We start from the raw sequence: 12,639 nt of genomic DNA, 5'->3' as shown, positions 1-12,639 counted from the left end.
TATCAAGGCTGGTTGGGACCTGATCGATCGGCCTTTCACCAATAATGTTATGAGATCCATCGAGTAGAATTCTACAATAAAGAGACCACTTGTAATCATATGTCTTATGAAGCTCTTGAAGTATTTGAAGTTATCTTGTCTCTACCTTAGTTTAGAGTAGAGTAGTTTTAGTAAATATCTTAGAGTAATAGTAGTATAATTACTTAAGGAGACTTAACTAATTTTAATTGTCATCCATTAGTTAATTAGCAGTTTTCTATGTATCTTTATCTTTTGTATTCTTATTTAAGGACATTCAATCAACAAAGAAAAATCAGAAAAATTAATCACAATTCTTATGCTTGAAAGGGGTTTTTAGGTTTCCTCAAAATTTAAAATGTCTAGATTCCCTCATAATCTAAGGTATCACCCTTAACAATTAATAAGGGTTGCCTTCTAGTCCAAGACCGACTACCATTCATGCTTGCCTAGCAATATGAAGTTTGACTTTGTAACCATTGGAGATATCTAGTAATTTTGCTATTCAAATTGTTAAGAGAGTTAATGTATGGCCTACTTACTCAAACAAATTTTGGTTTTTCTGCCCACTTATTTGGATAGGCGGGCCCAGAAATCAACAGTTACTAGCGGATCTTAGAAAAGCTTGCTAGTAAGCTTAGTGGCATTTATCTCAAATTTTCATAGATGGACTCACTAATCATTCAAGAAAATTAAGGGACTTTTTGAGGCCCAGATATCAACGGACCCTCAAATGAGCCCTCCTCTAGCAAAGTCCAACCGACCTGAAATTCCAACATAACTCGACCTGAATTTACTTTGGTTTTGGGGATTTAAATTTTTTTTAAAATTAAATTAAAAAATTAATTTTTAGAGCACGTGATTCTTATATGCGTCAAACGGTGAATTGTTGGTTTGGTTCAGTATTTGAGCAGTGGTCCTATGAATTAAGCAGGCCGAGGTTACCACAAAGCTCAAACCTTTAGTGGGAGACCATGGGCCCGCCCGTATCAAAGCTCACATGCCCTAGCCAGAGGACAAGCCCGTTTAATTGTATGGGCTTGGGTCCAATGGAAATCTAGAAGGAGAACCAATATAAGGCCCAGTGTAATGGCCCCACACCATGCTGACTTTACAAAACCATGGACTTGCCTTTTGCTGATTCTGAATTCCCACAAGCTCCCAGCTCGTCTTCCACGCCCCAAATCCACAATGAAGTGCGAAAGATTTCTCACCATCCCCGTCTCTGCGGTGTTCCTGTCGATGGGTTTCGTCTATTACATCACAATTTTCGTTTTCATGGAGGATTGGGTCGGGTTGCAGAGCTCAGCCGGATCTTTGAACTCTCTGATTTTCTCTTTCTTGTCTTTTCTTTGTCTTTTCTCTTTCTTTTCTTGTGTTCTGATTGACCCAGGTCTCGTCCCGGCTTCGTATATCCCTGATGTTGAGGAAAGTGGGGGCTCGGATAAGGAAACCGACAAAAATGTGAGTGTTTCGTGCTTGCATGTATGAATAGTGATTTAGGATTCAAGCGTTTTCTTTAATTTGTTTGTTTAGTGAGGGAAATGGTGTAAAGTGAAGAATTTGAGATTTGCTGTTGAGGGAAGTGGGAGTCTCAACTGGACTAATTCGTTGACTGATAACTCAATTACAGATGATTTGATTAGTCTTTTCATTTTGGAAGAATTGTTTAGATGTTCTTTATTAGCTTGGCATCATTTGGTTGCTAAGAGAATGTGGGAAAGAGATGAAATTAGAATTCTCAGTCTTATATATTGGTAATTCTGAGTCTCTCTCACAAGGTGAGAATGCCACACTCTCCCACAGCATTGGGTTCCCACCTGTGATAGAGAGCGGTGTGGAAGAAACAAAATAGAAAGTTGCAATAATATTTCCCTTTAATAAATTGCAAGACTAGCATTGGAAAACTAGTTTTTCTCTGTCAATTTTGTCTCTTTCCCCAAAATTCACGGCAACCGAATAGATTATTAATGTTCTATGCTGCGATTCTTGTCTTAGGTGTTGATGCACACATGTGTGAGTGTGAATGGTTAAGTCTCATATTAGGTAGTAATCACAAGAGTGAATACTTGATACAATATAATTGGATTCAAGTCCACAACCTTAAATTGGTGTCCCAATATGATATACTAAGATCTTATTTGAAGACTCACGATAGTTTTATCTTCCCAACTAGTGATATTAGAGCCAATGGTATTGTGCTCAAGGTGGATGATAACGGTCCCTTTCACAGTTGAAGTGGGGATTGTCCTTTTCACAAGTAGAACGGGGATAGTGCATGGTTAATGCATGATGGATCCTTGCCTCAGTTGGAGTTGGGACAAGGTACATCGTATGGACAAGCCTTCAAGGCTACATAAATGATCATAGAGAAGGCCTTTGGCAAACCATGACAAGATGTGTTAATAACGAGTGTGATCAATGTGATAGTAGACTTGTCCACACAAATGATCTTAATAAGATGGTTTAATTGGGAGTATAGTCAATGTTGTAGAAGACTTATACTTGGATGGAAGATTGTTAAAATATATACTTGTGAGTATGAGTTGTTAAACCCCACATCAAATACTAGTTAAAAAGTGAGTTTTTTTATTTTTTCTTTTGAAAAATACACCGTGATGGGGACACTGGACACAGACCACCAATCACACAAGTGTATGGGCGTCGACGTCAGTCATCAGAGGATGGCCCAATCCATGACCTTGTGGTTGGGTGATTGAGAGCTAAAGATATTATTATTATGTAGACTGGTTATGTTATTTTCTGATTTTGGACTTTATGTTATTTTAGTGGACTGTCAACCCAAGTATCACTAGAGTTAGGGTTAGGGTTTAATCCCTATTCTATTTAAGCATAATATTGTATTGTGATAATTAGTTTTTGATGAATAAAGAAAATAAAAACTGTTGTTGTTTTCCCCCTCCTAATTTCTTCTCTCTCCAGTTTCCTCTTCTTCTTCTCTTACTTCTCTTCCCTGCAGATCTCCTAGACCAATTACCACCTATGTATGATATTTAACACGCCATAAACGTTGTTCCAAGAGCAACTCTTCCAAACTTTCCTCACTACAGGATGAATCTCACCAAACACATGAGTTGAAAGGCAAGTAGATTAGCTCCTTAGAAAAAGGGCTTGTTCAAGAAAGCTTAAGTCCTTGTGCAGTGTCTGCTCGCCTAACCCCTAAGAAGGACGGTTCTTGGAGAATGTGTGTGGACAGTTGAGCCATCAATAAGATCACTGTAAAGTATCACTTTCCCATTCCTAGGCTTGATGACATGTTGGACATGATGACAAAAGCCACGATCTTTTCCAAGATTGAATGAAGAGTGGCTACTGTCAAATTAGAATCCACCTTGGAGACAAGTGGAAGACTGCCTTCAAGACAAATGATGGTTTGTATGAATGGTTGGTCATGTCGTTTGGCCTTTTTAACACTTTGAGCACCTTTATGAGAGTGATGACACAAGTAACATTATGAGAGTGAGCACCTATATGATATCCTCATATAAGGAGCAACATTTGGACTATCTCACTCAAGTTTGTGCCACCCTAAGAAAATAAAGCTTGTATGCCAACCGTAAGAAGTGCTCCTTCTTCACCAATATAGTCATCTTCTTAGGATTTATTATCCTCAGAGGGAAAATCTACTGACCCATTGAAAATTAAGGCGATTGTCAATTGGCGTGAGCCCAAGAATATTCATGACATTCGCAGATTTCACGGGCTCGCTATCTTTTATCATTGGTTCGTTAAAGGGTTTAGCACCATTATGTCTCCTATAACAGATTGTATGAAGCAAGGTGAATTTAAGTGGGCAAGTGCTGCAACCAAGGCATTTGGGGAGATTAAAAAGAGAATGATTGAAGCCCCGGTCATGCAAGTCCTTGATTTCACGAAAGTATTTGAGGTGGAGTGTGATGCATTGGGCATTGGTATAGGTGGAGTATTTAGTTAAGAGCATCACCCAGTAGCCTACTTTAGTGAAAAATTGAATGAGGCCAAACAAAAGTATTCAACCTATGACAAAGAGTTTATGCGGTAGTGCAAGTCTTACACCTCTGGTGCCATTATTTACTATTGCAGGAGTTTGTCCTCTAGGACCACGAAGCCCTACATTACCTCAATTCCCAAAAGAAACTCAATTATAGGCATGGTCGTTGGGTCGAATTCTTGCAAGCCTACTCATCTACGTTGGAGCATAAGTAAGGAGTTGAGAACAAGGTGATAGATAAACTTAGAGCCTTTTTGGGATTGCATTAAGGAGCTTAAAATGTACTTGTAGTACATAAAAAGTTGTACCAAGCAAAAAATGGATCCATCTGGTAAAAAACTCAAAAAAACACTTTCTTGATTTTTTATTTTTTATTTTTTATTTTTTTAATCTAAAAAATACAAAATTATGTCTTGTGATAAGATTGAAAATGAGGCTTTTTCTTAAAGCTCTTTTAGGCTTTTTTTTATAGACAAAAGCTTTATTTTCCAACACAATTTCAAACAGGCTCTTAGTCGCCAAGTCACTTATTCTTCATGATGAGTGTCAAGATTACGGGGTCTGAAAGACTCAAAGAGGATTATGAGTCTCGTCTTGATTTTGGAGAGGTATGCATAGCTTGACAAGATGGAAGTGCCCTAATGCAAACGGCTATTGCCTCCAAGCTGTGTTTATATTGCATAATGTGAAATTTGTAGTTAAATTGCAGAATGTGAAATTGTAAAGTCAACACTTTAAGAGAAGCTTTTTAAATTGCTCAATTTTGCTAACAATCGGCATGGAAATGCTTGGAATAGTGCACTGCAATGTATAACTTTGTGATCACATGGTTTGCATTGAGGTTGATTGTACTCCATCTGTGTTGGTGATAAATGGACCATATAATCTGCATTGTGGTTGATTATCTCCCTCCCTAAGTTTTTGAACCGCTCAATTTTGTCTACAATCGGCATGGAAATGCTTGGAATAGTGCACTGTAATATATAAATTTTGATCGTGCGGTTTGCATTGAGGTTGATTATATAATCTGCATTGTGGTTTGATTCCCCCCGCCCCCTCTCTCTCTTTCATGGTTAAGCAAGATTTGTAACTAAAACCTACCCAAATCTCTCATCCTTTTAACACCTGAACCAAGGCCCAATGGCTAAAGTCTTGCCTATGTTTCATAGTTAAGTGCATGTACTATTTTTCAATTAGAGGATCTATTCTTGTTAACAATTAACACATTGGTCAAAACTTTAGTCGACATGTAACTTTGAGTTCTTGGATACATGATATTTGATAGGTTGCACAGTCAACGCGTTGTGACAAGTGCTCTACATACAAGCCTCCTAGGGCTCATCATTGCCGCGTCTGCAGAAGGTGTGTTTTGAGGATGGTAGGTTAGTTTTTATATCATTTTTAGCAAAGTGAAATCCATAATTATATATGTATGATTCATGACTATAGCTAGGAGCATGATCAAATCTATGATTTAAGTTCTTTTTACTTTTCCTTCCAATATTGGGTGCAGGATCATCACTGTCAGTGGATAAATAATTGTGTTGGCTATTGGAACTATAAGGCCTTTTTTATACTTGTCCTATATGCAACTATAGGTAGCATCTACTCTACGGTATGTTTTATCTGGTTTTTCCATTCATTTTGTTTTGAAGTTATTAGATTACCCCAAGATATAACAAAGCTCTTGGCATTCTTAGGTTATTGTAATAACCTGTTCATGTCAAAAGGATTTTGGCGGAAAGGTTTCCCTCAAGACTTTCTATGTGAGTTAGTATTCAATTATTCAATTATTCTAAAGATGTCACATTGAACATATAGTTTCATTTTTTGGAGTGATATCATTATGTCAAATACTAATATCAGGTCAGAATTTCCGATCAAGCCTCAAAGGTATAGTTTAAGGAGGTTATCTGGCTTAGAAATTAACTGGTGTGGTGCTGTTATATTTGTTTAGTGTACGAGAGACCACAAAACCGCACCCCCCCCCACAAAAAAAAAAAAAAAACATATGTTTCAAAGATGGCTGTGGATAGGATTTTTTTGCTCAGTTATTTGATTGTTGGAAAATTGTATTCACTTAATTCCTTATGTTGTATTTTTGCTATGAAACTGTGAAATTTTTAACTAGTTTGTAGAATTAAATTTTTAATGGGATTCTTGGTGTACATTTCATTTTCAATGCAAACTTGAAATTTGTCCGAAAATTAATGGACAATGGAGTATTTTTGTAGTTTAAAATATTGGGTTTTTCCTGGGAAGTCCTCATGTTGCAAAATTTTGGATTCCTTAATGCCATGAATTAGGTTATCAGCTTATTATTTTTCATGAATGTCTGTCATCCTGCAACAGGTTTTGTGGTTGTTATTAAGAGTCAAGAATTTCAGGAGCCTGCTATTTATTTGGTTATTAATCCTTTAAATACAGTCCTTATACATGCCAAGTTTATCTGAACTAATATCCCTTTTGCCCGACTTATCCTTTTTTCCCCCATTTATATGTTTATAATAATACTTACTTGAAATGTTCAAGGGTGCTAAAAATTGTGAAATTTGTGTGTATTTTAGATTATTTGCGGAGCAGCGATGATTGGCTTGAGTGTAACACTAGCAACTCTTTTGGGTTGGCATATCTACCTTATCATTCATAATATGACAACCATAGAGGTAGGTTGTGAGTTTCCAAAGTTGGACATGTCATGAATGATTTTCAAGTTTATTAGTGAATATCTCACAATGGACCTTTTTGCCAGTATTATGATGAAGTAAGGGCAATGTGGATGGCTAGGAAAACTGGTCAGAGCTATCGACGTCCATTTGACCTTGGTGTTTACAAAAACATTACCTTGGTCTCTCTCTCTCTCTCTCTCTCTCTCTCTCTCTGTGTTTATATCTGTTGGTTCTTAGTTTTAATTCTCATGAGTTGTATATTGATATTTCTGTTATGTCTGTCATCTCTGTCAATATGGTAACTGTATGCCTTTGGTTCAGGTCCTGGGTACAAACATGCTGAAATGGTTGTGCCCCACGTCTGTGAGCCATCTAAAAGATGGCCTCACCTTCCCTATTTCACGTGACAATTCATAAAGATTTTCTGGAGTTTCATCATTTTATTCTCTTCGCAATGTGAAATTAAAAAAGCTAGAAGCTGACCAGAAGCAATGTAGGTTTATTTCGGGATAACGCTGAGCAAGATTTGAGGTTCAATTAGGTATGTCAGAAAGTTCACATCGACACGACACGACACGATACGATACGCTGACGGTAAGTTGATTGTTGTTCTCTCTTACCAAGCTGGAGTACCACGCCATGAAGTTCTTGCAACACATGATTGGAAATTGTTTGGTTATATATGTAACACACACACACGATGACTTCACATTGATGTCATTACATGTTATATCCTGTCGCAATGATACTGTTTATAGTGTTGATAGATTTTCCTGTGTGCTTTCTTCGTTTGTAAATTCACTGATGCATTATTGTTGGTCCATTAATTTTACTGTTTCATTGTTAAGAAATAATAATTGCTTTGAGAATTCACTTCATATTATGTTAATTTCCTCTTTAACTCTATGCCTACCCTTTTGACTCTTGTCATGTGGTGAATTCCATCATAAACTGTTTTTACAACCTTCTAGTTTTGGTGTATTTGCTTTCATTCCCATTTCATTGCTGCATGCTCCTCCACTTTATTCTTGTCCTGAGTAGGAAGAAGCAGCCTAGTCAGACAGGTTCATAATGTAGCTTTGCTACTATGATATGGACATAAATTTTTTATAAATCAGTCTAATAAATTGTTAAGTGTCCTAACATGCGAGATGCACATAATTTTTTTAATATGCTTAACAGAGTGAATAGCTGTTAACTCCTCTCCTATTGTAACGTCTAAAAGTCTCTCTCAAACACTCAGGAGTCCAAGAGTCTCACATTCATCTGTTCATTTCCCTTCTAACATTTAAAAGGCTTCGATTTCTTGGTAAGTTTGTGGATTCTCGTAGTTTTGCTGCTTCAACGCGCTGAAGCACGACAAAAGGAAACAAGGGCGAACATAACACAAGGTTTAGAAGGGGCTTGAGTCTTCCCAAAAATTTAAAATATCCCCCAAAAAATGTTTTTTATGAGGTAAACCCTTAAAAGTAAATTTCCTCTTCCTATTTTTCTTCTTGTTTCATACCTCCACACTAAAATTTCTGGTTCAGCCTCCGAAGGAATGTCAGTTTGTAGGAAATTTTTGTCCCTATGATATTAGGTTAACAGTTAACCATAATCTGCCTATAACCTTGTGTTTTCTTAGTCTTGTGACTTTAAAGTGTCAAAACACTCTTGGGTAGAGGGACTTTTGGCTGTCGGGTGATTGATTCCTCAATGGACAAGGGTTGGATTTCTCTTTCAAAGTTACTCTAACTACAGAAATTGTTGTGCCCTAGCCCCCGGACCAAAGGCATAAAAGGAAAAATCGGATGTCTTTTCTAGATCCAGGGATATAAATTGATATATATGTTTGTTCATGCGTGTTTGGGTGTGTATTGTTATGACGTAATATAAAGATGAGACCTTTTTTGTATTTTTAAGAGTGTTTTGTGTTTTGTGTTGTTTGTTAACGTTTTTTTATTTTGAGAATGGAAAAAAAAAGATATATAACAAAAAAATTGAAAACATAGCCTAGTTTGGATAAGGGCTGGCCATCAATCATGAAGCAATGGGTCTACCAGGTTTTATGGAAGTCTTGGGCTGGCCATCAATCATGAAGCAATGGGTCTACCAGGTTTTATGGAAGTCTTGAACAAAAAAAGAAATAATAGAAGTGGGAAATGATTTCATGCCAAGAATTTTGAACAAATAAACCCACACCCCAAATTGCCGGGTGATTTGTTTGTTTGTTTCTTTATTTATTTTTTTGTAATTTTCCTGAGCGACTTGTTTGGACTTGTAAAGAGAAATCCAATGATTAAAAGGTTGAATGAGACCATGAATCATCGATGTGAAGAAGATAAAACGATCATTATTGAGGTTTTGTGATGGAAAAATTCTAATAGCTTCAGGAAGATCAATTAGAACCATGCAAGGCATGTGGACTTTTTCCCATACAATGCCATCATTATCAATCTTTATTCTGAGTCTTAATGATTATGTTGCCCTGTTTTTTTTTTTTTTAATTCTAAAAAAAAAAAAATATATCCTAGAATTACATTCTCAACGAACAAATTTGACGAAAAACTCGGTTCTTCTTTTAACTACTATTTTTCATGCAATCTTTTCAAAGACATCTCTCTTCTCTTGAGCAACGGAGAAAACCCTTTCGAGAGTTTCTCTTTTCTCTCCGAGTGAGTGTTCCTCTTCCTATTGTAGTTGTTTGTTGTTGTAGTAGGTGTTATTTTAAGCATGTTTGCCTCTGGATTGTACCTACAAACCGTCATTTCAAGCGGCCTCTTTCTTGGCCAGTGAGCCAATAATCTAATGGGTTAGATTATTCATTTGATTTATTCTCAGTAAAACTTTAGTTTTTCCTACACCGTATTGATTGTACTAGAGTCTTTGTTGTTGGACAGTCTTATCATCTTTTATGTTTTACAGTTTTACCCTTTCTCTTATCCTTGTAATTGCTTTAAACAAAGAAAAAAAAAAAAGAAGGTGTTTTTCAGCAATTATTTTAATGTATAATTGCTGGTGCTCCAACAGTTTTGTGTATGTTATTATAATTTTGATACGAGAGCAACCAAGTCCAAGTGTTAAAACTTTAGAGGGCACAACTTTGACTACCGCATTAAAATTTTCCAGGAACAGCTGAATGTGATTTACACGTGGACTGCAATATTTAGATGAGGCTGAATCAATGAGATTCGTCTGGTAAAATTCTGAATATGATTAGATTCTATAAAATAATAATAATAATAATACCATGATTGATGTCTGGCTAATTACATAGAGTCCATTTGAATATATAATTCTTTTTACTATTTATTGTTTGTTTTTTTCCCTTATAAAATCATATTCTATGTTTTTGCTTTGCGAAAATTATATAATATATGGTTCAGTTACCCACTACTCTTGCAAAAAGTTTGAAAAAAACTTGGTGGACTATAATATAAGTGTGTCATCTATCTCTTTGGACTCCCCAAGAGCTTTTATGTAGCATTCAACTAAAAAGAACTTTAGTAACGTGTTACATGTTCATCCACAAAGCTGGGATAGTGCTGATGACGTGTGCTAATGCTTATTATCATTACCTTAAAGATTTGAGATTGATTTAAACATCGAAGCTTGACACGTGGAATATATAATGAGTAGTGCTGTAAATTAGACTTCGACGTTAATTTATCTTTGATCAACCAAAAAAAAATCTAAGAATAGATGATAGATCGGCATTGTTGAATCAGTAAGTTAAGATAAAAGTGTAATTTCTAACATTAAGTTCAAACTCGAGATTTCTATTCTTAATTTGCATTAAATCACTATTTATCTATAAAATGTAAGTTAGTAAGAAATTGTAGATTTAATCATTTAAATGAATGTTTTAACACCTTTGGTATTAGCTTTGTGGGTGCATTTTAGACACCAAACCAGCTAAATTCATATAATAATACTTTTTTTTTTTTTTTTTGAAGGGTAAGACGGGGTAATCAATTGTGACTATTCTACCTGAGCGTGACTAGTAACACCTGCAAGAGGGGTTTAGATGGTAGAAACCGTAGACGCTCTCTCAAAACCAATCAAGCCATAACCTGATCAAACCTCACTAAAACATCAGTGATTACCAAGGCAACTAATATTATAACTTAATAAATTTATCACTTATTAATTATAGTGTTCTCAACATTTTTTTTTCTATCATTAACCCAACCTTCCAAACAAATATTTTTTTTTTTTGACATGTCCATGCAAGAGAAGGAAGAGTGGAGATTCGAACTAGTGACCTTCGTTTCATAAAGCGTAATATATTACGGATTGAGCTACCCCTCGAAAGTTAGGTATGAGTAAGATTCCATAAATTGTCATGAAAAGACAGTACCATTATTAAAATATTTTTGACATAAAGTTTTCCGTAAATTTTTGGCATGTACGCTTTATTTAATAATTGGATTGAAGGGTGAACCCCAATCGTCCATTTCATGTGTAAAAACAAACCCAAACAGGACCACCCTGTTACTGATGTGTCCAAGGAGCATCAATTAAAACATTTTATTTATGACTCAATTTTAAACGAAAATTTGATATATATATATATATATATTAGAAAAACCCAAAAAAATTAGCATATAAAATTTTCTTTTGAATTGAGTTGGAAAATTATATATTATTATTAGAGTCAAAGCAGAACTAACATTTAAAGTTTGTGGAGTAAAAATAAAATTTTAAAAAATTAAAGGCATTTTTAAAATTTTTTTGGAGAAAACAAGCTCCCCAAGGTACCATGTAATTTCGACACTGATTAGAGCATATGATTTTTACGTGTATTTTTTTAAAAGATATGCAATCAACGACGACCCCCTCTTTGTTTTTATTTCTATTTTTTTTTAACATTAGAAGTTTTTTTTTTTTTTTTTTTGAGTGCAAAAGAGCCCGTTCGTGTCTAAAAACACACTTGCATGGCACGTGATCGAGATTCCATCCATTAGCAGTTCGTGGAGGCAACATGTAAATGAATAAACATTGAAAGAGATTAAAGGTAATTAACCCGGATTTAAACCTGCCAAGCACTGAGCAGTTTGGTGGGAAGTTGAATGCATTATACTCGAAATGTTGACCAGATTCGTCCGTATGAGTACCGAGTGGCACGAGGTGTGCATGCACAAAAGCACAATTGCCATATCATAATTCCAGCCAAAATGATTGACCAAATTCAATTAATCTCAAAAGGAGCCAACGTGGAACAAATCATATGATTAGACCCTTCGGATATAATCTTTCATTGCCGTAACTCACAAAAGCATCTCCAAAAGTAGAGTTAAAACGAGGCTTTTCTTCATTTCGACAAAATAGTTAATTTTTAGATTTTTCTTCTGATATGAATAATGAGAATAACTTTAACGTGGTCCTTGTGTAGAAAGGTATTTTTGTGCAAACCATTTAGCGGTTGCACATCAGCTGAAACATTCTAAAAAAAAATAAATATCCACACCTGATTATATCAGGTTTTATTATTTTTTAAAACAAAATAAATGAAGAAGATGACAAAGGGAGGTGGGGCGGTTCGCCACCACCCCAACGGCCCGGGGGTGGCCGCGAGCCACCCCTAGCAGCTTGGGGGGTGGCCGCGATCCACCCCAACGCCCTGGGGGAGAGAGATCCGGCCACTGGGTGTGGATTGCGGCCACCCCTAGCGGCCTGAGGGTTGGCTGCGATCCACCCCCAACGGCTCGAGGGTGGCCGCGAGCCACCCCTAGTGGCCAGATCTCTCTCCCTCTCTCTCTCCGTCGGAGGCGGCGTGAGGTGGTGGCAACAGATGTGTGTAGTGTTTGAGAGAAACAATTCAGTGTTTTGCTCACATATATATTTTTTTTTGCAAATTTTCTTCAATACTGATATATTAAACTCTGAGTGGGTTGCACAAAACCTTTGTTTTGTGCAACGACCACACAGAAAACCCTCTCATGAACAATAAATAAGTTGATTAGACTATTTAAACTT

The 12,639-nt window shown here is 36.1% G+C and overlaps 1 protein-coding gene across 1 annotated transcript; it reads left to right on the top strand.

Annotated features, from left to right (window-relative positions):
• Positions 1-1,150: 1,150 nt before the first annotated feature.
• Positions 1,151-7,556, top strand: LOC132188184 (probable protein S-acyltransferase 15). Its single transcript, XM_059602590.1, has 7 exons — positions 1,151-1,482; positions 5,295-5,387; positions 5,523-5,624; positions 5,710-5,775; positions 6,577-6,675; positions 6,762-6,857; positions 7,000-7,556. Exons 1-7 carry the CDS (start codon positions 1,210-1,212, stop codon positions 7,093-7,095), a joined length of 825 nt encoding a protein of 274 aa, XP_059458573.1. The 5' UTR covers positions 1,151-1,209; the 3' UTR covers positions 7,096-7,556.
• Positions 7,557-12,639: the final 5,083 nt, after the last annotated feature.

The sequence above is a fragment of the Corylus avellana genome, chromosome ca7, assembly GCF_901000735.1.
Source record: "Corylus avellana chromosome ca7, CavTom2PMs-1.0".
In the NCBI taxonomy this organism is placed as follows: domain Eukaryota; kingdom Viridiplantae; phylum Streptophyta; class Magnoliopsida; order Fagales; family Betulaceae; genus Corylus; species Corylus avellana.
This window is presented reverse-complemented; position numbering and strand designations above follow the sequence as displayed.

Bases quoted from the DNA above. Each gene is read 5' to 3' on its own strand.
- LOC132188184 (XM_059602590.1), top strand. From the start codon at position 1,210: ATGAAGTGCGAAAGATTTCTCACCATCCCCGTCTCTGCGGTGTTCCTG. The intron at 1,483-5,294 runs GTGAGTGTTTCG...GATATTTGATAG, and splicing joins ATAAGGAAACCGACAAAAAT to GTTGCACAGTCAACGCGTTG. The intron at 5,625-5,709 runs GTATGTTTTATC...TGGCATTCTTAG, and splicing joins TAGGTAGCATCTACTCTACG to GTTATTGTAATAACCTGTTC.